The 23760-nt window shown below is 50.7% G+C and overlaps 9 protein-coding genes across 9 annotated transcripts; 5 read left to right on the forward strand and 4 right to left on the reverse strand.

Moving 5' to 3' along the window:
- Nucleotides 1–985: 985 nt before the first annotated feature.
- Nucleotides 986–1406, reverse strand: ColSpa_10206 (uncharacterized protein; the record flags this gene model as incomplete). Its single annotated transcript, XM_049276418.1, has 2 exons — nucleotides 986–1263; nucleotides 1349–1406. The coding sequence occupies 2 exons, from the start codon at nucleotides 1404–1406 to the stop codon at nucleotides 986–988; spliced, it is 336 nt and encodes a 111-aa protein (XP_049132375.1).
- A 4694-nt stretch (nucleotides 1407–6100) lies between these two features.
- On the forward strand, nucleotides 6101–6610 carry ColSpa_10207 (uncharacterized protein; the record flags this gene model as incomplete). Its single annotated transcript, XM_049276419.1, has 1 exon — nucleotides 6101–6610. One exon carries the CDS (start codon nucleotides 6101–6103, stop codon nucleotides 6608–6610), a length of 510 nt encoding a protein of 169 aa, XP_049132376.1.
- Nucleotides 6611–7379: 769 nt separating this feature from the next.
- ColSpa_10208 (uncharacterized protein) lies at nucleotides 7380–8105 on the forward strand (the record flags this gene model as incomplete). Its single annotated transcript, XM_049276420.1, has 1 exon — nucleotides 7380–8105. The coding sequence occupies one exon, from the start codon at nucleotides 7380–7382 to the stop codon at nucleotides 8103–8105; it is 726 nt and encodes a 241-aa protein (XP_049132377.1).
- Nucleotides 8106–10935: 2830 nt separating this feature from the next.
- Nucleotides 10936–12009, forward strand: ColSpa_10209 (trans-enoyl reductase fsr4; the record flags this gene model as incomplete). The annotated part of the gene is made up of 1 exon (XM_049276421.1): nucleotides 10936–12009. The coding sequence occupies one exon, from the start codon at nucleotides 10936–10938 to the stop codon at nucleotides 12007–12009; it is 1074 nt and encodes a 357-aa protein (XP_049132378.1).
- Nucleotides 12010–13094: 1085 nt separating this feature from the next.
- ColSpa_10210 (uncharacterized protein) lies at nucleotides 13095–15094 on the forward strand (the record flags this gene model as incomplete). The annotated part of the gene is made up of 7 exons (XM_049276422.1): nucleotides 13095–13243; nucleotides 13319–13669; nucleotides 13738–13847; nucleotides 13898–14166; nucleotides 14274–14658; nucleotides 14719–14930; nucleotides 14987–15094. 7 exons carry the CDS (start codon nucleotides 13095–13097, stop codon nucleotides 15092–15094), a joined length of 1584 nt encoding a protein of 527 aa, XP_049132379.1.
- A 2266-nt stretch (nucleotides 15095–17360) lies between these two features.
- On the reverse strand, nucleotides 17361–17558 carry ColSpa_10211 (uncharacterized protein; the record flags this gene model as incomplete). The annotated part of the gene is made up of 1 exon (XM_049276423.1): nucleotides 17361–17558. The coding sequence occupies one exon, from the start codon at nucleotides 17556–17558 to the stop codon at nucleotides 17361–17363; it is 198 nt and encodes a 65-aa protein (XP_049132380.1).
- Nucleotides 17559–18117: 559 nt separating this feature from the next.
- ColSpa_10212 (tripeptidyl-peptidase sed3) lies at nucleotides 18118–19926 on the reverse strand (the record flags this gene model as incomplete). The annotated part of the gene is made up of 2 exons (XM_049276424.1): nucleotides 18118–19289; nucleotides 19341–19926. 2 exons carry the CDS (start codon nucleotides 19924–19926, stop codon nucleotides 18118–18120), a joined length of 1758 nt encoding a protein of 585 aa, XP_049132381.1.
- Nucleotides 19927–20799: 873 nt separating this feature from the next.
- On the forward strand, nucleotides 20800–22038 carry ColSpa_10213 (pepsin B; the record flags this gene model as incomplete). Its single annotated transcript, XM_049276425.1, has 1 exon — nucleotides 20800–22038. The coding sequence occupies one exon, from the start codon at nucleotides 20800–20802 to the stop codon at nucleotides 22036–22038; it is 1239 nt and encodes a 412-aa protein (XP_049132382.1).
- Nucleotides 22039–22157: 119 nt separating this feature from the next.
- ColSpa_10214 (bifunctional cytochrome P450/NADPH--P450 reductase) lies at nucleotides 22158–23552 on the reverse strand (the record flags this gene model as incomplete). Its single annotated transcript, XM_049276426.1, has 1 exon — nucleotides 22158–23552. The coding sequence occupies one exon, from the start codon at nucleotides 23550–23552 to the stop codon at nucleotides 22158–22160; it is 1395 nt and encodes a 464-aa protein (XP_049132383.1).
- Between the last annotated feature and the right edge of the window lie 208 nt (nucleotides 23553–23760).

Consider the following 23760-nt stretch of genomic DNA (forward strand, 5'->3'; position numbering starts at 1 on the left):
AGCATGACGGTCTTCCGTTCTTGCTCCTTCATGCTTTCTTGTATCAAATAGACAAATATGTCACGGAACCTGTTTCCCAAAAGGACCTAACGACACCAAAAAGCGGCGGCATACACCTTACGCCGCAAACCCAAGATCCAGTGTTGCCGCGAGCGAATTGCCAGCAGTCTCTAGAACCAGGGCTAACCCCTGATTTTTTAGAGTTGATGCCGCGCGAGCTGGTAACCAAGACTTACTTATTGCTCGCGGCGATATGTTCGGAACTGCTGACAGGGGATGGGGGCTTTTGCTGCGAGCCAGGAATAGAAACCGATTCCTTAAGGAGCCGAGTTTATCAGCTAAAGCTCAAGTTCAAAGCTCGGCTTAGACTTACACTGTGAAATATATACGCTATTATAGGCCTTACAGAGTGATCTCACGGTGCACTGTTAGTATTAATCCTGTTGTCGAATCATCAGCAGAGACTAAGTAGTCGAAACTAAGACTAAAATTCTAAGGCATTCTAATCTGAAGTCGTAAAAGTATCCTATTAGTAATGACCACACTATTTTGGTGGCGATAGGTATTTTGGTAACCTCGATGTGGCGGCCCTCTCTGAGATCTACGGGTAGCACAACGGTTGTTCTACAAGATCATTCATTACTAGAGGGGATAGATTTGAATATTCACAGCACCTGGGACATGATGGACCGTATGAAAAGGCACTAGAAAGATAGGTACAAGCGGTACGTTAATGCTGAGAAGCTCCTATAAGAGAGACCCGAGTTTCCCTGCATTGTGAAATGTGTCAGGTATGCGTACATGCAACCATGGGCCCGATATCGCTTCCTTCTTCTAGGCTCAACAAAACCAAGCCTTGCTTCACACTTTGCCTGCAGATTTTCTAGGCAGATCGCACTTGCACAAATCCAAGAAACTCCTCTTTGTTCCATCTCTTGGGCGTCCTGCTCTTAGAGTCACCGGCAGCTTATCTCCATCGAAGAGATCATTTGAAGAGGAACCACTCAACAGGCTCGCGAGCCTTAATGTTGTTTGCTGGAGTGACCTTGGCATCCTTAACATTAACGGTCAAAAGGAGCTTATCCTCCGCCGTTGCTTTCTCATAGGCATTGAAGCTATCGCCGTCTTTGCTGACGGTGCCAACCAGAGGCTCATTTCTGGCCATGGCCGCAAGGATAGCGTCCCGCGTCACATGCAACTGGAGATTGACGTTACCCGTGGGGGATTCAAGGACCCGGGCGGCTTCATCGGGAGTGACGGCAGCTGCATGGAACGCATATTAGCGTTATATTCCCTTGACTAATCAATGAAATCCGCTTCCTGCGGTTGGGGAGTGGACGTCACTAACCTGCAGCCGCCCCGAGGGAGAGGGCTAGTAAGGCAGTGATACGAGTGATGCAGACCATCTTGGCTAAGACGAAGTGGTTACCTAAAAAATGGCCTGAGTAGGATTGTTTATACTTGAAGTATGTTTAATACTCTGTTATTTATTGTGTTGAGCGCTTGTAGATGAAGGAGTAAAGGGGTTGTGGATTAGGACATCCTGCCTTTTTTATACAAAGCGAGTTCATGTTCTTGATCACCTTCGTATGATCCTGTGCGCTTGAAGGAAAATTACAAACCTCAAAGCCTCGGCCTAGTTCTGTGTTGTATGCTATGGTTGGGCAGTAGAACTACACACGCAGTCTCGAATACCGATGTCGTTTCCGTCCAAGCCACGAGTCGAAATGACCATTCAGAGATTGAGCCCGGAAAAGTTTGGAATTAAGCTTCTGCCTAGTCTAAACTTGTTTATTCTCTCACCCGAGGGCATTTGTGTTGCAGAGAATACTTCCGAACTTTTGGTTTCTAAAAGCTTATTAAGGTCTATGTTTACTGGAAGTACATTGAGTTTTCTTGTTTCCGCAAAACTTTAATAGTAAACGGGGATTTAATTCACACCCGGCTTTAATATCCGTTACCCAGTCACAGGCTCTAATCAGCTGGGTTTGATTGTCCGAAGGCCCTCAACTGACACAAATCGCCGAATATGCAGCCTAAGGCTCAAACCTGGGAGGGATAGAGAACTCACAGTATACGAGAAACAGTCAGCATGAAATCAGTTTCCTAATTCTTTTCTGACATTGGCAAACAGAGCCTTACAATTTCTCAGTGTCGCCTCTCACGTCTTCTTGCAAGTGCCCAACTGGCTAACCTACTCTCTGCCATCCGCGCTACCCTATGCAACACAGCAACACAGCAACACGTGAATACAACTTCATCTTTACTTACATAGTTATATCTTTTCTTGATTGCATCCTATGGCCTTCGTGCGTAATTTTATTTCAAAGCCTGAAAGGGTGAATGCAGACGCCCAAGACCTGCAGGAGCAAAATCTTTGGCTGCTGCGTGAGAATCCTTCGGGCTTGAAGCTGCACCCACCCGAACTGCAGTGTGTTTGTGCAATGCAGCGCAGGATTGGCAACAAACGACTTCAGATCTGGGCATCAGCCAACTTTTTTCTGTGCCTAGCTAGCTTCATGGTGCTCTTACAAATTCTCTTCGGACAACACTCGACTAAGGAACCTCTTACACAAGCCTGGGGGACCTACGAGACGGGCTGGCGGGAGACAGAGCTTCGTATGTTCTTTCTCGTTTCTTAGCTTCCGAAAACGGCTTATCTAGTTCATAAACCTAGATTCGGCCTTTCCTGTGATCGGGCTGGAGAAGGTCAGATTCCAGCAATACGACATACCTGACGACGTTTCAAATTTCATTCCTCCCCAGTCAGATTACACTGGCGAACCAACAAAAGAGATAGACGCAGCTTGGGAAGAGTTGATAGCGCGCAAGTCACCCCAGCCCTCTTTCAAAGTAAACTAGGTATCTGTTTCCAGAAACAATGGGCTAACTATCTCTTCCACAAAAGCGAACGTTATTTTAGTATCTGAAGCGGAGATTGGGACTTACGCGAACCTGACGGTCAGGAACGGGACGGGTTACTACACAGGGTACTTTACAAAGGACTCCGTCTTTAAGAGTGCGCTTGCTTACTAGGGTTGTGGCTTTTGCAGGCTTCAAGTGTATCACAACCTTCATTGCCTGAATAATCTCCGACGAGCAGCATATCAGCACGTCTACGGCGCGCCAGACCAACGAACGCTCCGCCACCTTGGTAAGCATACCGTATAGCAAGACAGCATACTCTTTTGTTACATCTGTTCTGTTCCTCCAGCATGTAAGAGTGTAACACTAACTGCAATTTTCCGCATAATGTGTAGATCACTGCGTCGACCTCCTCCGCGAGGCCAACCAGTGCCATATGGACATGACCCCCATGCTGTTCGATATCGTCGACTCCAAAAACGGAAGCAATACCTTTGCGCTGAAGAGACACACTCATACATGCAGAAGATTCGACTCCTTGCATAAGTGGGCCACGGCGAGAACGGTCTGCGGTGGGCACACGGGTGAATGCAAGCTTACAGAAGGGAAGATGGTGGGCGATAACTTGATGATGCATGATAATCATTAATGAAGGAGGTTGATGACAGGCTGATCTACCATCATGATGTGCAGTCTTCACTTAAATAGAAGTAACCTAGTGCTCGTTTTTCAGAGCGCCTCATTGACATAACGGCTGAATTGAGACTGTCGTATATTACTTTGCTAGTTTATGTTGGCAGGCACAGACATGGTGAAATTACTTTGAGTACCGTGTTGGTGTTCACTGTTCAGTAGCGATATAGCACACGGCAGGAGTTAAGAATATCTCGTTCAAGAGACGGACGGGATGCAGCGTCATCGATGCTAATCCGCAGATAATCTTCGCTAATGGTTAGGGTTTCCAAGACTTTGACGCAGTCCTACAAACCTTTGAAACGATCCCGATGCCCTGCTTCGTCCTGACGCATTTCTCTATCCTTACAGATCCACTTCCTACAGCCCGGCCCTGCCGTTTTCAAGGACGCACGTACTGGCTGTGTAGCTTGACCGCATTTCCTCTAATGCATGCCATTAAATGACACGTTGTACTCAATACACAAGATTCTATTCCCAAAAGTTTCTTGTCCCTGACTTCTTGTTAGTCTTTGTCTGCAAAGTGCCGGAGCTACGCGAGTCGGTAGGAGGGGAAGCGATGAAGTATGCTTTCCGCCGTGACAAACTTTCCGCACCGGACTTTTTTTCTTTTCTTTTTCATAAGACTATATCGATTGTCGGACGCTTGAAGAAAGTTGGGGCTTCAGATTGTGTTACCGGGCTCTGTATCCGTCCCCAAGAAGTGACGTTGCCACCCATTTGACATTGTTGGTCATTGTGGGTTTTAATGTAGGACCGACCTCTGCCTCAGATTTGATTGTTCCCATTCACTTGGGGCTCTTGGAACATTCGTCCAATTCCGACATGGCGATTCATTGTGACAGAGAATCCGCACCAATGCTGCCAGAGTGCAGCTTGGAAAAATACAGGGGAGGACAACAGAGAGCAGCTTGGGCTCGTCGAATGTGTGCTCACCTACCGGATCTGCGGTGGACAGTAGTACTGTCAACGCAGATGTGCATCATCTTCTTGCTGATGCATAACCGGGCAGAAGGCAACAGTACGCCTACTCCCGGTGTAGATATCAACGGCATTGTTCCAAAGCGTGAGATCTTCCTTATGACCAGGTCCTGCCGCTTACCGTACTGTCTTGTACTAATAAGCCCATGCTCTGAAGTGCCGTATAATATTGTGCGATTTGAAGCGCAACTGGAAGAATTCACGAGCAACTACACATCGGATGAGCAATCACTCGCTGTTCGGCACAGGTGGACAGGGCTCTTCCCACGTAAGTACTCACTGTCTATCTAGGGATAGCAGTCTGTAGCGACATTCATCAACATTACGAGAATATCGCCTAACAGAGAGACAATAGTCGGTGGCGGAACAGTCCGTGTTGATGACCACAAAAAGTACGAGTTCTTAGGCGTACCATTCAGTGATCCTGAGAAGATGCTAGGGCCCCTGTACCAGGTTTCATGGACTCATCAGCTTCACTGTCTCGTACGTAACTCGTCCACGCTTGCTAAGATGCAGAACTGAGAGACGCCGGCTCTTAAACAGCTTATTTTGGCAGTAACTAACTACACTTTACTAGTACTACGTCATGAACGCATATGACCAGCTCGTTCGCAATGGGCGAACCGGATTTGAGAATACAATTCCTCATGGGCACCACAGCGTGCACACCAACCACTGCTTCGACTATCTTCGGCAGGCAATCCTCTGCACCGCCGATATGACGCTCGAGGGAGGTGTTCCGGGCGAAGAAAAAGGAACTGATGGGTTTGGACATGCGCACATCTGTCGGGACCACCGCAAGGTCGTGGAATGGATCGAAGGAAGGAGGGTCAATGACGAAATCAATATCTAGCATCAGTCTCTGGATCTAACAGATTGGTGTAGGTAATAGCAGCTTGAAAGAAACCTAAACATGCTTGTGTTGACCTTTTGTTACCTTCTCTTCGTCCCCCGCTTCCTCCTTGAGGAGGTGATTTTGCACCAGATTTTGGCTTCTTAGATCGGCTATAGTTAGTCATCATACTCTTAATCGTGCTAGATGATAACATAACTTCACTTACATTGATACTCGCATTTCTATTGCACGTGCGCCATCGATGCAGCGTAATGAATACCACGACAACTGTGTCTATCCAAGTCTTAAGCCCGCATACGGTCGTCCTACCCCCCACCCCCGACCCAGCATACCGATCCCGGCGGTTCCATAAAGGGGGTCATACTTATTTATAGAGGGTGCTCCCCTCTCCAGGCTTACCGGCTTGCTCTTGGCTTATTCTTTCCAGGGTACTGTCAATCATTTACTACCTACTGGAAACTTCAAGTTGTTCAAACAATGTTTGGGTTCCCCCACTACTTTCAACTACCCTCTCGCAGCAGCTGCGATGATCCTCTCGAGGTCACTTTTCATGCTGTATACCATGAAGAAACAAAGAAGTTTGCCGGAACGCCTGCCATCGCAAGACGCCGCGTGTTATCACTCTTAGCAGCCGCTGTGTTCATTGTTTTGTCAGGCGCAGTACTGTTCTCGTACCGACATCGAGCCAGCATCACCAATATCAGCATGTCGAGTTCGATAGAGTCCTGCGGGACCACGCCAGGCGAGGCTCGGGCGCGGGGTTGTTTGTTCGAGCTACACAACTTCGCATGGGTCCCGCCGGCGTGTTACGACCACGAGCTCGCGGACACATGGGACGCCGACGACGGTTGGCTTTTCTCGCACAACATGGAGGGCACAGACCTGATCCCGAAAGAAGTCGCGCTTCGCGGCGAGCTTCCAGCGGCTTGGGTGCCTTGGAGCCAGCACCTCGCACACTGCGCCTTAATCTGGCGCAAGTTCCAGCGAGCCGTCTCCTTTGGGTGGCCAATGGATAACTGGACAAGCAGCTATAGCCATACGGACCATTGCGCTACTAACCTCATCCGTCGTGACCTGGAGGAGGCCAGTTTCAATAGCCTCCTCTATCTCAAGTACCCTACTTGCGACTTTCGCTGGCGGACGCCGATAACTCCGGCAGAGTTCAAAGCCAGTTTGCCGGCGGCAGCTGCGAATCACAAACACAATCATTCTTGAGCTTACAGCACAACAAGCATGGAGAAAATAGGCAGGGGATCCATGAAATAACGGAGCTCTGGGGGTTAAAGTGCAAGATGGTGTGGTGTTATCGTTACTGTGTATTCGTATAGTAAGAAATTGAAAAGAACATCATCCATGATCCAAGAGCAGACAGAGTCAAAATGCCAGACTCACAATGCACATGCACCTAAGACGAGGCAGGATAGAGCTATGGTAAGTTCACGCTGCAGCATGCATTAGAATCTGCTTCTAAGCAGGGAAGTAGAGAAGTCGTCACCAGCGTGCCGGTCGCCGAGACTTGAGATCGGACGGGAGCCTAGCTTTGGGCCGGACTGATCAAGCTCGTATGACCTCCAATCGTAGGACGCGAATCAAACTGTGTTGACAAAATGACTTACGTTGCTGGACCGGCCAGACCTTATTCACTCGCCAAAAGTTGGTTAGCACGTTTCAAGAATGCCCGAACAGGAATTGCCGAAGGAGCGGGGGAAAGAACCTATTTTCAACTCGAAGGCTTGTTCCAACGAAGGCGCGCTTGGAAAATGTAGGAAAACGTCCACCTCGTTCCGGACAACACTTTCGGCATTATATCGAGCTTTAGAGATTGCCACGCGTCCCTTATAGTGTATGGCATAGCAAAGGTAAGTAATCATAACCAGATCTAGGTAGTGAGGGGCGTGCTGGAGAGTAACACAGTATTCTCATCATCTATCAGAACAAGCCTGCATTCATGGCCGGATTTCCAACAACGACCTCTCAATATAGAATGGGATATTCCAGCGTCGGCTTGACTAGCCCCGGCCTCGGCAACGGGGATGGGGACTCCGACAGGTACAGAGACGATCATGAAGAACTCTCGTCCTGGTCAAAGGCAGGCCAGTTCGAGCCCAGTGAGAGGCCTCATTTCAGATCGAAACTGAGCACGGGTTTCAAGAAGTTCAAATCCGCAGCGCGGGAGTGGTGGCCCGGATCGGCACGCCACCGGGCGGGACTTGCCATCATCGTCATCAGCGCCGCCATCGCCATCTCACTCTTGATCGTTCTGGTTTCCACAGCCCTGGGCAGACCGGCCCGTCCACTTCCACGCTGCGGCGGATCGGTGGAGGAGGCGAACGACCTCGGTTGCGTCTTCGATATCATGTCCAACGCATGGACGCCGCGCGAGTGCTACTTTGAGGACCTGGCCCGCGACTTCCTGTCGTTGCCCAATACGACATGGTACGCCGACGAGCAGCACCGCGAGTTGGTGCCACTGGAAGAGTTTGAGAAGGGCGAAATGCCTTCCGTCTTCCCAGCTGCCGACCACCACGACCGCCACTGCCTGTACACCTGGCGGAAGCTGCAATTTGCGATAACGGAACACCTGATGATTGACACCGACTCTGCATCGGGCAAACACGTTAAACACTGTACCGACTACTTGGTGGGCAGACACCCGGATGTTAAACCTGTTCTGTCTATAAGGTCCTTTTTGCGCTGTGTCTACATCTGATGGTTTAACCCTACCTCTAAAGTGCATTCCATCGAGCGATAGTGGGCACGATTACTGCCAAGACCTAAGAAATCCATTTAAGTGTTACTCGTACTCTGCAGTTTATTGAGTATGTAACAATAAATTATATAGTCCTAGGCCTTTCAATCCATTATTACTACTAAGCTTGTTCTTGAAGTTAATGCCCCAGTGTCTTCATGTGACTCTATTGCTAAGGTGCCCCATCATGAAGCAAGATATATCTAACACAAGCCATCAGAATACCACTGCCATGGCTGCAATGTAGCTGTAGAAAGATGGTAATATAAGGCGCTCAGGATCTGGAACGAACACCATATACGTAGTCTTCAGGTGCGCCAGGTCTTAGTGTGGAACTTAATAATGTCAACAATCAGTCGTTTGTTTGGTCACCGCTCCATGCAATAGGAACGCTCATTATATATCAACCTGTTCATATCGTGATATTGCACGTTGCCTTGCCTTTGATAAGTATAGGCTTGAAGTGCACGACCAGTAGCGTGGAGAGGCAACAATAACTGAGCCCGGTCCACGGCACGATTGGGCAATTCCTTGTATGAGCTATATTATCTGGAATCGTTCTTCTATTTGTGAAAGGGCGTTTGGGGCATCACCAGTGAAACTCAGCATAGCCTTGCGCCGTGGCGCCTCACGACGTCGTTGAAGAGCTGAACGTTAGTCAAGGCAACCCCGGACGAAAAGAATCATTTACTTGAAAATAATGTAATTAAATTATGTAGGAAAATTCTAGAAATACACAAGACTTTCATATAAGACTTATGTTTTATAATTGTACTATTTGTGACTATGGTTCTTTTTTAGTAAGTTAAATAATATAAGAAATGATATTGTGCTTAAGGGAAAGGAGATCTTGTTGAGAACAGGGGAGGTGTGAGAGGAAAAGAGAAAGGCGGTGAAGAGCAAGGGGAGAAAAGAGAGGGGGGGTAGCGGCGTAGTGTAGAGAGAGGGCAGGAGTTGTAGTTGTTTTTGTAAAAAGAGAATTAGTAAACGGTTGGCGCTATACGGCTGTTTGACTGGCTGATTGAAACGGCCAACGGATTGCTCAGCAGGGGATCCTGCTCCTCTAGATAAGCCTTCTCTTGCTGGCTTATCTAAGGGAGAGCGGACGGGTCCCGAGTTCTCCAGTGGGTATGGTCGTATGTGGTATACGTTGGAGCCACTGGTGGTTATGAAAGCTTGGTGGGCGACGTTGAGAAGTACGACCACCTTGGTGAGGGGTTGGTTCATTGTAACATTTGGGGAAAAAGAACCATCAAGAACAAGTTCTTTGATAAGCTGGTTGAGACCAAGAACCACTTCAGAAACTCGACAAGACTACTGAATACTGCACGATCAACAAGTCAACAATCAGTAACAATAACAAGGGCTGCGAACTCGTCCAAGCGTATCACACTGGGTATAATAAAACAATCGAGACAAGAGTTAAAGGATAAAGCTTCTGTCGGATCAGCTTCACGACGCCAATACCAAATGCTTCCTGATGGTTTCAGTTTTACTCTCAATTGAACATACGCCTTTGTCTCAAGGGCCAAGGAAGTCCTTAATGTTTCTCTAGAGAAAGGCCGCTCTGTGAAGCTCTGCAACACCCAGTATTGTTACGCGACCTCTCACAGCTATAAAGACTGTTTATCAATTGGCGAAACTGTATTTCTTTCCTGGGGTAATAGTGTTCCTTTGCGTGATGTCTTGACTGCCATAGTTACTGCGGCCGTAGTGATTATCAATTATGATTGTTACCTTACTAAGGTGATCACTCTTTCCATATGGAGAACACGTTAGAGTAATTATCATAAACTTTCTGCTCGGTCTTCGATCGATGAGAATCAGCCAGAATGTAGGCCCTATCTCTGAGAGTCACCGGCTGATCTTATTCAAGTACAATGCTGCAAGTTAGTAACGGCTTGCCCTCTTCTTACTGCCAGCTTGCAGCAACATGCTAAGGTAGACGACGCGTGGAGCATCGAGGTGCTTTGATGTCATTGACAAATGGAGGCGCCCTTTTTTGTTCTTTGTTTGTTGGGCTTTGATATAGAGTACGTACGGGCAGCCCTTTAGGGATTTTGAGAACATGAAGGAGAGTCAATGGGCTTTGATACAGAGCACTGTTAGATATTTCTCTGGACTTGCTTCTATTCCCAGCTAAGCCGGAGATGTTGATTCGTGTCAGATCAAAAAGGGGTAGATCTTCGGGTACTAGAAGGGATGAGTCCATCCCACCGGTAAGTTGGCGCGGCATAATAGCATCCCGCTTTTATCTTTACTGGTCCTTGACAGATGACAGAAGAGAGAAGAAGAGCCCTAAAGCTCCCATCCTTATTAGAGTCACGGTCTGGAGTAAAAGCATGGCCAAGTTGCCGAGATACGAAGGAGTTGCAAGGATCTATGCAAGGGGGTCCGCCCATTTTTAGAGTTTCCCCCGCCTCAGGACCGGCCGACCGCTTCAATATATCATAGGTTCCCGAAAAACGAGGACCGCTTCGGTCTTTTGAAAAGTTCCGATGACCGATTACCTACTCACTCTTAAGAGACTCGTAAGCCCTAAAAGGCCCCAACGTCCATTTTCTACAGCCTAGGTACCCCGCTATTGTCCGACACTTGGATGTGACCTTCAGCACTGGGAGAACCGTACGGGGGCTGAGACGCTTCGGAGGGGTGGACGCTAACGAAAAACCGTTCTCTCTGTTTGACTGACAATATAAAGTCTTCTAAGCCGGTGGGAGGCTTCTTGTATATAATGTTAACCCCATGCCACTTATGCTAGTAGCGTTTCGCCGTATGTCACATCTTCACAATGTCTGCAGCTACCAAACCATCCACCCCCGCGCTCTTTGTCGACGAAGACTCAAATCTTAAAGTTATCCATGATGTCCCGGTCCCTGAACTTGTAGAAGGCGAAGTCGTGGTGAAGGTGCTCTACTCAGGAGTCAATCCCGCCGACGTCAAACATGGTTCGATTCTCGGGGTACGTCCCACGATCATCGGATACGACTTTTGCGGCCGCGTAGTGAAAGCGGCAACAAATTCCGACTTCAGGGCTGGTGACCTCGTGGCCGGTTACACGCCCACGGGCGTCGGTAGGCCCTTGCGATATGGCGTTCATCAAGAGCATCTAAGTTGCCCGGAAAACATGATGTTCAGGGTTCCAGAGAACCTTCCGCAGACGCACGCCGCCAGTCTGACTACGGTCTTGACGACGGCCGCCGATGGACTATACAACATATTTGGTTTGCCGTTGCCGGGCGAGAAGCCCAATGACGGCTTCAGGCCTGGCCCGTTGTTGATCTGGGGTGCGTCAGCAAGTGTGGGAGCATGCATGCTACAGCTAGCCCGAGCAAGTGGCACATCTCCGATTTTTGTCACAGCGTCGCCTGCGAGGCACGAACTGCTCAAAAAGCTCGGAGCGACGCAGTGTTTCGATTACCGGGCCCCCGACGTCGTATCACGTATCAAGGCAGCAGCTGAGGAGTCGAAAGCGGGCCCGATTGCTTATGCCGCCGACTGCGCTGGGTCTCTCGGGGAGGTCAGCTCGGTGTCGCAGATGGAAGCATGCGTCGACGACAATGCCATCATCTTGTCGGTTGTGGTGCATCCGGGCAAACAGTACAAGCTGCCGCTGGCTTCAGCGGCTGCGCCGGTCAAATTCCAGCTCCGCAACGGACCTCTACTCACATTTCCGGCCCGGCCGGAAGATTGGAAGAGAATGTGGAAGGCATTGATGTGGGCTGTTGACAAGTACGGCGCGGAGTTCGAACTGCCTGCGGTAGATGTGTTCAAGGGTTCTGCGGAGGATGCGTTGGAGAAGGTAAAGATGGTGGCGGAACAGGGCAAGTTCGGAAAGCTTGTCTTGGAGCAGCCAATGTCGTAGACGTTGGTTTATTCATTGCCAACAGAGGCTCGTAAAGGTGTATCTGTTGCTTTGCCTATCTTTTCCTGTTGGCCGTTTACCGAGAGAATCGTTGCCTCTGTAAGGCTTGTGTTATGGCGGGTTCGACTTAGGATGCCCGTTCATTGATATTCCGCATAGGCCACACACAGCAAATCAATAGATAAGAACAAGGACCAAGACACATGCATTGCAGCGATGGCCGGCGTATTTTGTGCATCGAGTCCGGAATCGGGCCCTCCCGCGGCGGGGCGTCATCGTGCCGGGCTCCTCTGCTGATGCAGGCCGACGATAAGCACACATTCCCGGACAAGCTCCGGTTCAGCGCCGGTCTTGCACCCGGCGACTTTATCTCGGGCCTATCACATGCCCGCATCACTATGTAGCCCCCACACCGCCCACCCGGGTCGGCAACACGAACGCCGCGCTCGGCTCCTTGATCGGCTGGGCTGGTCTGGGCTGCAAGTTCGTCCCACACACAGATGAACGCCGCCAACAGAAACGCGCAGAATCTCTGTCTTCTATCTATTATCTGCCGGCTGACTACCACACACCCACTTCCTCAGTCGCGCGCACACACACACACACACACACACACACATACACATACACACACTTATTCCGTACTCACTCACTCCGTCTGTTACTGTCGGTCAGCTGTGGCGCTCCACTAAACTCTTTTTGAGGAGGTCCAAAGACGGCAGGTCCATCATTTTTCTGACGAAATAGCGGGGATTCCGCACGTCTTGCGCAACAGTCAACGGTCGAACCCTTTCCCAAGGAATCCCAGCTATCCGGGGAACGATAGTGGAAACCGAATCGATTTTTCATCCTTTAACCGCTTCGCCCCCCTCCTCCCGAGTTCGCAACAGCCATACTGTCTGCTCCTCCGTCGTCTGGTTCTTGTACCATTCCCCTCTTGACTTCCCCCTCCACCCATCTAAACGACCTTCCTAGTTCTGCCAAAGTTTACTTGAGCCTCAAAGAACGCTCTGTTGGCACTCTTAATTGCGCAACGCCGGAACTCTGTGACTGAATACCTACTCGTACCCTAAACAATCCACCCAATGGCCGCAGATGCAGACGAACGGACGCCCCTTCTCAAGGGCGGCGCCGGCGCCGTGAAGCGGGTCGGTCGCGGCCTGTGGTCTCCCGCGAATCGCATCCTCTTCGCCGGCTTCCTTGTGTCCCTGACTCTAGGACTGACTCAAGTTCCGTACGTGATACCATAATGCATACATTGTTACATGTAAGGTAGATCAACACGAGGCACGAACTGACAGCACCGCAGTATCATTTACGTCTTCCGCGTCATGGCGTGCGAGACCTTCTACGACGGCCACGCACCCTTCGACGGCCCCGCCGCCGATATGTGCCACCGCCGCGAGATCGACGCCAACACAGCCCGCCAGGTGTCGATCCTCGGCATGACCACCTCTGTCTGCGGTATCCTCAACCTCTTCATATGCGGCGACCTCATCAAGCGCTGGGGTACCCGTTGGGCGCTCATTAGCCAGACGGGTCTGCTCGGCATCCGCGTCTCGTGCCAGATTATCGCCGTCTCGACCGGTGGTCAGAGGGGTATTGACTTGATGCAGTACACTCAGCTGATTGGTATCATCGGCGGCCCGCGGGGATACATGTAAGTGGGAAAGAGCGAGCATCCCATTCAGACTGACAGACGGACGCTAATGCAGTGGTGATTGCCAGGCTTGTGCTCAATACCGCCGTTGCGGAGGTGGTTGAAAGAAGAAAACATACTGGCGTATTCGGCCGGCTGCAGGGCGCAGTAATGATTGGCACCGCCATTGGCTACCTTTGTGGGTATTGCCCTGGTCCTCTTCTCAACACCGACTAACAGTTGTTCCAGTGGGTGGTGTTCTGGGCGATGTCTTCGGCATCGTCAGCCCCTTTGTCACTGCCGTCGGCTGCTTCGCGATTGCTACGACTTACGGCGCCATCTTCTGGCCAGCGCCGCCTGAGCAGAGCGACGAGGCAGCGGCCAAGACCACACCCGGAGCCTCCGGCTTCCTGGCCCCGATTAAGGTCCTCATGCCTCAGAAGTACCGTCTCGAATCCGGAAAGGTGGTGAGGAACTACGGCCTTGTCTTCCTGGCTCTTGGCATCTTTTTCGGCGTGGTAAGTGCAAGCACTAGGTCATTGGTTGTACGGTATTCCCTCCAAACGAGCTTGCTGACCGATGCATCCTGTAGTTTGCCACAGGATATGCTCCGATCCTTATCCAGATGTACGCAACCTCCCGTTTCAACTTTGGTACCACAGAGAACGGCATCCTCATGTCCGGCAACTCGTGGATACGTGGCATCTTCCTCATGTTCATCTTTCCGGAAATCATCGACAGCGGAAGAAGGTGGTTCGCTTCCTCATCTCACTCCGGAGCTCTTCAGAAGACACTCACTCAGGACGAGCGTAATCTCATCCCAACGCACCCGGAGGACATGGACCCGGCGCCTGGCTTGATGAATGCCTCGGAGCCGACAAAGGCGCCACCCGAAGAGGAAGACGAGGACAGTACCTTTGACTTGTTCTTCTTGCGGTGGAGTCTGGTAGTTGATGGAATCGTCACTTCCCTCGCTGCTTGGGCAACCAAGGGATGGCATGTTTATGCTGGTAAGCTCGGGCACTTCGCAGCGCTGATGAACAACTTTGATATACTAACACTGCAAACAGCTGCCTTTCTGCTTCCGTTTGCTTCCGGATCAGCCCCAGCCGCCAAGGGTGTCATTACAGAAATGTGCCCACCTCACATGCGTCAAGATGCCTTGAGTGCCATCACCCTTGTCGAGAGTGCAGCTACCCTAACGACGCAGGGTATTTTTGGCTTAGTGTTTGCCACGCTATCAGAAATTGGCAAGCCCAATTTGACGTTCTTCGTCAATGCGGTAAGTATTTTCTGGTCATGCTTTTTGTCTGTCGAATACTAATGATCGTCGCACAGGCCCTCGCCGTCATCGCCGTCGGCATTTTGCTCATGGCCCATTACCCCCCTCCCAATGCCACGAGACTTGAGGACGAAGAGACTGAAGAGAACCGTGTCCAGGGCTAGTTCTAGCGACGATTTACGAGGTATTATCGACAGACGTTGACATCCAAGTTCGACTATCGGGACTGGATTGGCAGGTCTCAAAAGTCATTTTCATGGGATATTATGCACAAGGGAAAGGGCTTTCCTCCCGTAAAAGTTTGTTGTCTTTTCACTCACATGCAGCATCATAGCATCTAGATTTCTTCGTGCTGCCCAGTAGACAGTACCATTGGAGAACTCAGGGGAGGCGTCGCCGCGTCGGTGAGTTGGTTGTGTGTATTCTAGAGGAACTAACATTAGCACCCCTGGGTTAGGTGCACATAGATAGGTTTAAAGAGAAATTAAAGTCGTTGTTTTGATCAATATTCTGCATCTACAACTCAGCACATGAGCCTGGACATGAATGGTTTGGAGGAACGACATATTCATGGTCTATATGTTCCAGCTATTTGTTCCAGAGTCATGAATAGCCACAGACTGGCCGTAGAGCCAGGTTGCCCTGGCTACTAGTAACAGCGGGCGTGGACGCTGTTTTCAGTCTGTCGGTATAACATCCATCTCACCAGTTCAAGTGGAATGTCCCCCTTCCTAGTCATCTTTAGATTTCGGTCAAATAAGCCTTCAGGCAGAAGATGCGTGTGGAATGAGGTGACTCTTTCAAGCAACCACCTAGGGCCCACTCCGATTGCCTCGAACGCGTAGTAATTGCAGCGGAGACGTGTTCCGGTGTCATCTCTTCATCGTAGTGCTCGGTATAGAGCTCCTTGCAGGCGGGGCTGCAAACAGATGCCAAGTGCGTTACCAAAGAGGCTGCTATTAGCCACAACGGTACGGAACGCACTCCAACTGGTAAGATAACTCAACGTTGAGCCTGGATTTCTTCTCACAGGAGTCCATCGATCTTGCAGTTGTTGCTGTCGTGCCTGGAACGGTCACTCACGACGATATCTCGTGGAAAGCCATTGTCCAAGGTGTGCTTAGGAAGAATCAATGAGGCGACCTCAGGTAGATCTGCAGTTTACAGGCGGCTTCAGATCTCCTTCTCAGTAGTGTATACATATCTCGGCGCACTGAGCGTCGAAGAAAGCCTAATGAAGAGGTGACGCGATGATCTTGACACTGTCAGCAGATTCGTGCGTGACGCACCCAATAAGGCTCGCGCGAGTCTGGCGGCACAAATTCGACCCGTTTTATACGTCTTATTGTGGATAAGCAGGCCGTACTTAGAACGCTACGGCTGGAGACCGGCTTCGGGGTCATCTGGGCGCTTCCCAAGACGATGTACGCGGCGATGGTCGATGCACGGTCGTTGTTTTGCGTAGGTCCGCCTGCTATCCTCGGCTCGGGGAGTATTCTTGATATATCCTATCCGATAGGGTTCACCACAATCCACTTGGTTCTAATTATCTTCTATTTATTTTCAGTCTTCTCATCTTCGTCTGAGAGATGATGGCAAGCGAAAGGCATTTTGGAGTGTGGGAAACAGGAGCCTGTTCCGTTTGAATCATATTCTTTATTGGTGTGAGTTATCTGCTTCACAATTATCCACTTCTGAAATTCCATGTGAGCCGCTATGCATGTTCCGCCTCAGTGTTGCCTAATGAGGAGGCTGTGCTGACCATGTGTCATATCCCGCGCCGCCTCGTGATTCGTCCAAACCGAACGATATGCAGCCTTAGTGTATGCCTCGTACAGTGGTACTTGAGTAGCCTGGGAGAGGCAATGGATGTTATTTAATAAACATCGGTTCGACTGAGCAGAGAAATTGACTTTGTATGTGTTTCGTATACAAAATTGCAGCTGAACAACTATACACGAGATAGCAAAACGGCTGTGACAGACGATAGACAGCAGATCAGCAACAATTACCACAGATACGTCAGCAGTATCATCTTTGTTTCAATAATAATAATTGAGAAAAATGGAGATCAACTCAGCGTCACTTTTGCGTTCTCTTCGGGGGGTCGCACAAGCCGCAAAGCTCTCTAAAGCGGAGATTGAGCCGATCGTTCAACAGCTGTTCTCCTTGACAGTTAGTCTAACGCTCAGAAACTGGCAATGCTTTTTGGAGAACATTACTCCAAACGAAGATAGAGACTCGCCTAATTATGCTAGTCTCAAAATTGCGCTCGCAGTATCGTTTCTGCGTGAGACAGCCCGTCAAAATCAGTCAGCCTCACCCGAAGATCTCGACCAGTGCTGGGACATGATCTATCAAGCTGTTACCTGCAAGAAATCCCTAGCCTTCACGGCGGCACGAAGTGCCCAAGGTTTTCTCTCCGTCGCTTTATGCAGCCTCGTCAACGACGGCAGTATCGATGAGCTTTTCCGCCTCCATGTCTGGCTGCCGGACGGCAAGCGCGGTAATCCCGACTTCAGACTGCACTCGCATCAGCCTTTTGCACAGAGTTGGATCCTTGCAGGCGAGGGCGTAGATCACACCTGGGAGGTCAAGCCAGTTGAGGAGGCTGGAGACGCTACGCATGCCGAATACGTTATTGGGTGGGACGACGGAAAGGGACAAAACAGCGCATATAAGACTCACCAATCCTCTTCGACTGTCAAGAATACAGGGAATCTCTTTAAAGCTACGGAAACCCATTCCGAGGTTCATCATAGAGATTCAACATATACAATCCCAGCTGCCGCCTTTCACACTTCCGACGTGGCACCTGACGCTTTACATGCGACGCTGTTCTTTTTCGACTCACACCGGGGCTTTATCAGAGATGCCGGAGTTCTTGGACCCAGAGACGGAGATTCTTATACTCAGCTGCGGGATCCGGCAGGGATTTCGCCTCGCGCGCTGGTAAAAGCAGTAGAAGCGGCTCGCTCACTAGGACTGTAATGGCAATACTAATTACGAAGACGCGGAATAATACATGGGGATGCGGTCAGAAGACCATACCTGAGTAGGATAGACTTGTGAGTGAGTAAATGGATTGATGATAAACGAGGTCAATGGAATGGTAGACGGGTTTGTGCCATTACAATTTGAAGTTCCACAGAGTTTGATAGATCTTTACCATTCAAGTTATTAAACGTTACTCAAGTGCCTCGATAAATTTGGCAAAGTCCAGAGTACCAAGACCCGTTGCCGGATCCCACCCAGTAGTCGCTAACCAGCCACTCTCCACCTCGTTACCAACGGCGCAACTGCCACTTGAGCCACTCGTGACATCATTAATCGCGGCGCGGACTTTATCGGAGTACAAAAGAGGGTTAAGGAAACCCAGCGGTGGCTTGCCCTCTCTCATCCGCTTGTCATTGGCAAGAGCAATCATGGCCGCAACCACCGGCGTGCTAGCACTAGTCCCCTTTTGCGTCCAACCGGGCTGCATCAAGAAACGAGAACCGATAGCCGATATATCAGGAATTCCTCGGCCTTGGGGTGCATACCAGCCAGAGTGCGATCCGTTGATGGCTGCGATGTATGTCTTGGCCGCGGATTCTTGCCAGGCAGGACGTTCAAAGTACTCGCTGAATCCACCAGAGCTGTACCAAGACGGCTCCGTTGGGGCGTAGCTTCCCGTAGCACCAACGCCTGTGACATAAGGACAGTCTACAGGAAACGACGGGAGGAACTTTGTCGTGTTCTTGCCATCGTTTGAGACACAGCTACCACCCACGGCGCCCGCAGCGCCACCGTCTCCGCTTGCGATAATAACGGATACCCCACGAGCGGTGACTTGCATGAAGAGGTCGCAGACACGACGAGCGTACAACAACGGGATGGATTGCTCGTCGTCAGTGTAAGAGATGGAGATGACGTGGGGAATCGTCTCGCGAGTAACAAGGGCTTCCAGGAATTCGATCCAAGGCTCGTTGGTGTTCTCACTGGGATCCAACTCTGTACCGTCATCGCCGATTTTAGGGCCACGACCACCGGTTGAGAAGTAAGTGACATTCATCGGCTGTATGAACGGCATGCTGTATTGAATATCGAGCAGAGCCTCAACGCCGTTGCCGTCCGTAGTGTTCCCGCCACCGTTGATAGACTCCACGGTAAGATTATACTTGGAGGAGTAGTTGGTAGTGTTTCGCAGTGGACTGTACGATGCTAGGAATGCTTGCATGGTTGGTACACTGGGATACTGCTCAATAAAGCCGGCGATGCCAAAGTCAGTGGGAGACTGGTCGTTTGGCAAGCTGTAATTGATGTTGTATAGGTCCACAATACAGTCGGGGGTAGTGTAAGACCAGCAGCTTTCGGGCACTAGATGTTGTCAGTGCTAGAGAGGCGTATTATGGCTTCCTTCAAACTCACTGGTGCTCTGGCGCTTTGTTTTGCCCGTATTCCGCATTCTGATTTCCCGTCTCGGTGGCATTCTCACGAATTGGGTGACGGGATAAACAAATTCGACATGCTCCGAAAGCTGGGCCGGGAGCTTGTACTCCTTGGCCCGGAGAACCACCTTCCCGTCGTTGTACTGATACTTGGAGAACTTACAGTCCAACAAGTGGTTCGCCTTAGCAACAGTCGTGTTTAGGCGAACCCCGGTTCCGTCTAGAACGAAGTCGTGGATGTCGTTGGCCTGAAGCCACGATGCCACTTCGGAATAAGAGTCTGCGCTTGGTTGTTGGAAATATCTCAGAAGGTCCCTAGAAATATGGGACCCGTACTCAGAGTGGTTAGGGTCGCTGGTGACCTCGAGACGTGCCTTGAGCTCAGACAAGCCGGGCTGCTTCAATGCAACGGACAGCCGCACCGTGTTGAGATCATGGGCCGGAGCGACGTGTCGCCAGCCCTGGGGCAGCTGCTTGACGGACTCGTGAACGGCATTCTTGCCTGTTGCTGGATGGCCGAGAGCCAGTCCGCTCAACGTCAGAGTCGCAGCCCACAAAGATCTCATGCTTTCTCAGTCTCCTTGTTTGTGTCGGCTCGGGATGAAGGGATTGATGAGAAAGCGTGCATCAAACCGACACGCACTTCGTATAATTATAGCGTCTGATATCAAAACACAGGGAGCTCTAGACAAGCTTTTCGGCAAGACTGCCGAGGTCGTTGACCCGCTCCTTGGCGATAAAGAACGTCCTGTTCTCTATTTGACATCATCGTGAAGACTCTCATCCGGGGGTGACCCATGCAACCCATCCCCACCTGGCATAGTCTCCGCTCAAAAGCTCGTATTCAAGACATCGGACGACTGCCGAACTGGCAACTTCCAGCCCTGCCGATGGCCCTGGCCCACGAGTTCACCCTATCTTTCGGTGCATTGAGCCCAATTTCCTGTTGGCCTACACTTATATGGCAGGTGATTTACCTCACTGCAACCCCAGCCCTGCACGCTATATGGAGTCTATCACAATCTTAATACGAAGAAGGTCCCTGCCTTCGTTTCCATAGCTGCCATGCTTTTCGTGGTTCTTGTTAAGGAAATATGAGGTGGTATTTCTGGGACAATAGCGGGTAAATCTACGTGGGACGTGGGTTTCCAATAACTCTTCTCCAGATTCTGCAGGCGATAGACCACTACGGCGAACTGTTGCTGGACTTCTTCCGCTTCCGTGGAGCAAGACAAAGTCCCAGTTTTAAAATAGCGTTTGCAATACCCCATTTTCATGTTCCCCGCCAAAAATTTAGTTTAAAATGGCTCGCAAGAAGAGCATCTGCTCCATTAAAAGTTAATAAGAGAGACTAGAGTCCTCACTTACCGAGTCGAGATTATTTCCTCCTGCACGATTCCTTCTCAGCTACTCGCTGAAACCCATTCACAACCAACAGAATGCGGACCCAAAGTTTCGTGATGACGGCTCTTGCCAATGGTACACTCGCCGCCATTCCCACTGTTAGCGTCCCTCTGCATTACTACTATGGCGGCGGCTACAAGATTGCCACCAGCCTCGTGAACCCAGCCAGCAACATCTCGGTCGAGGTCGTCTTCGACCAGGGATCTGAGAACTACTGGGTTTTCGGCCCCAACGCTATCAACAACTGGGGCTGCACAAGCTTATTCTGCCAGGGTCAGTGCAATGTTACCGTCGAGCCATTCTACGACTACCCGCACAGTCCGTCGGCCACGAAGCCGGAGCTGTTCCCGGCGCTATATGCCTACGGCGGGTTCACCAAGATCGTCGAGGCATCGGAGAGCGTCAACGACACTTTTCTCTTTGCTTCCGACTCTGGCGTCACATCGATGGTCGACGCCCGCGTTGCTATCGCGACCTACATGCAGCAGCGCCTTGGCTACAACGGCCAATGCATCCCGGCCGCGTATGACCTCGGCATCTTGGGCGTTTCACCTTTCTACCGCTCTGCAGAATGGAACACCACGGGCCCTCACGTCCGTCAGGATCTCCTCGAGAAGGGTCTCATTAGTGCTCCGGTCCAGAGCCTCTGGTTCGACGAGCCGCCTGCCGAGTGGAATGGTACCTTCACAGGCAATGCCATCTTCGGCGCCATTGATCTGTCCAAGTTCACTGGTGAGCTCGTCAAGGTGCCTCTTGTCAAGAACGACGGTGGTGCTACCGTCGGATACTTTGTCGCCCCTCCCGTGGTCAAAGTCAAGAACACAACCTTTGACAACTCGGTGGACAGAAGCTCCTGCCAGCTTGACTCCGGCACGCAGATCAACGACTTACCCATCACTGACTCGGCTCTTAACTCATTTATGGCCACCACTGGTTTGACTCGAGACTCTATTGGCCACGTTTCCTGGAACGGCAGCTGCGACTCCGTCCCCAAGGACTTGACCATTGACCTAGAGTTTGCCGGTGTTGACAACAAGACGATCACTATCAAGACCCCCATCCGTAATTATATCCGCAACAATGCGGACGCGGAACCTGCGTACTGCGCGCTTAACATCGACGTGGGTGGCTGTATGCTCGGTGCACCATTCGCTACCTCTGCCTTTTTCGCTGCCGACGATGCCGCGAACGAGATTGCCTTGGCCCAAGGCGGTATTTCGAAGAAGGGAGACGAGGTTGATGAGGCTTCCCTCTCTCTCACCATCCCCCAATGAAGACATGAAGTGTATATTATCAGATAAAGTAATGAAAAAAGAGCAATTTAATGTCAAAAGTTTCCGTCACTAGGGCAAAGTACAAGTTCAAATCCGCGACCAGCTGCTACATGAGAATTTCACAGTTCCGGGGCCTTGCTGCTTGTTCTCGGCTTAATCTTCACATAGAAATCGACCGGCCTCAGGTTGAACCAGCCATCCTGCTTCAACTCATACGACGGATCCGCCATCGTGAAATCAACCTCCTTAATGAGCTTTGCCACAACAACCATGTTCCAGAGCCATGCGTAGTGCTTGCCGATACATTCGCGCTTGCCATTGCCATAGTACCTCTTCACACCCATCGGCAGCTGGTCATACTTCTCGCCCACCATGCGCTCAGGCTTGAATGCCAAGGGGTCCTCGAACACCGAAGGATCGCGGTTCACTCCGGCAAGAACGAGGATCATGGGCTGATTATACGCGACCTCATATTGGCCTCCTGCAAGCAGCACTGGGCTCTTGTCACCCTCCTTAGGGATAGGTTCGATGTTGAAACCCGGCGCAGCGAAAGACAGTCTCAGACCTTCCCGAACGATGCCCTCAATGTACTTAAGCTGCGCCAAATGGGCATATGTCAGCTCGCCGCTACCAACGACGCGGTCAAGCTCCGCCCGCGCAGTGGTGATGACATGCGAGTTCTTCTGAAGAAGATAGATGATGGCGCTGACCAGGCCTGGAGCGGTGCTGCTGCCAATGGGCATGGTAACAATCTCATCAATGACCTGCGAGTTGGTGAAAGATTTACCAGACTCGGGATCCTCGGCGTTAAGAAGGGCGGCAAGAAGATCCTTGCGGTCTGATGGGTTGGTTCTTCTATGCTCCACCAAGTCTGACGCATACGACCTCATCATTTCTGTTGCCTTCTTGAACTTACTTCCATATACGAGCCAGTTCAAAAAGCCAGGTCTGTTTGGTCGCTGCATAGCCTCGGATGTCGAGTCCTCCATGCCCTTGAGCATCGGGTGCTCAGGGCCGGTCAGGCAGTTGAGCTTCTTGCCAAAGAGCGCCAGAGTGGTCGCCTCTAGGTTGAGTCTGTTCAGCTCGCCAATGGCAGACACCTCTTCGTTAGGTCCGAGGCCCTTCCACTTTTCAAGTAGCTCGTTGGTTGTGCTCAGCATATCGTCGAAGCGGTCTGCCACGGACTGTGGTGTCAGCTTGGGCGCGATGATGCGGTGGGCGACACCCCAGCTCTCCTCATGGTCGTAGGCTGTGAAGAGCGAATCGTGGACGGCGTATCTGATCTCGACAATCGGACCACCGACATACTTGCGGAATCGCTTCTCGTCGCAAAGCTCTTCAGCTAGGGCGGCACCAGCAACAAAGACAATGGTGTGTCCCAAGACTTTGATCTGAAAGATCTCGCCGTATTTCTCAGAAAGCTTCTTCAACGATGACCAGGTGTTCTTAGGGTCCACATCGAAGATGTTGCCCAATAAGGGCACACCAGGGGGCTGAGGGATTGGAGTCGGCATGGCTTTGGTTTGTCACTGTCAATGAAACTTAAGAGGTAAATTATTTGAGAAGAGGCATTGGAGCACACGAGTGTTCTCAAGCTCCCACTTTAAAACTTGAGAGCCCCCCGCCCTGCCCAGCAATGCCAACCTCCAGGTCTGAGTTGGAATCCTTGTTGTTACCCCCTTCGCGTCATTGCCTTTGAATTGTCTCTTAAAATGTTTCACC

This window comes from Colletotrichum spaethianum (genome assembly GCF_022836535.1).
Source record: "Colletotrichum spaethianum MAFF 239500 DNA, contig34, whole genome shotgun sequence".
In the NCBI taxonomy this organism is placed as follows: Eukaryota; Fungi; Ascomycota; class Sordariomycetes; order Glomerellales; family Glomerellaceae; genus Colletotrichum; species Colletotrichum spaethianum.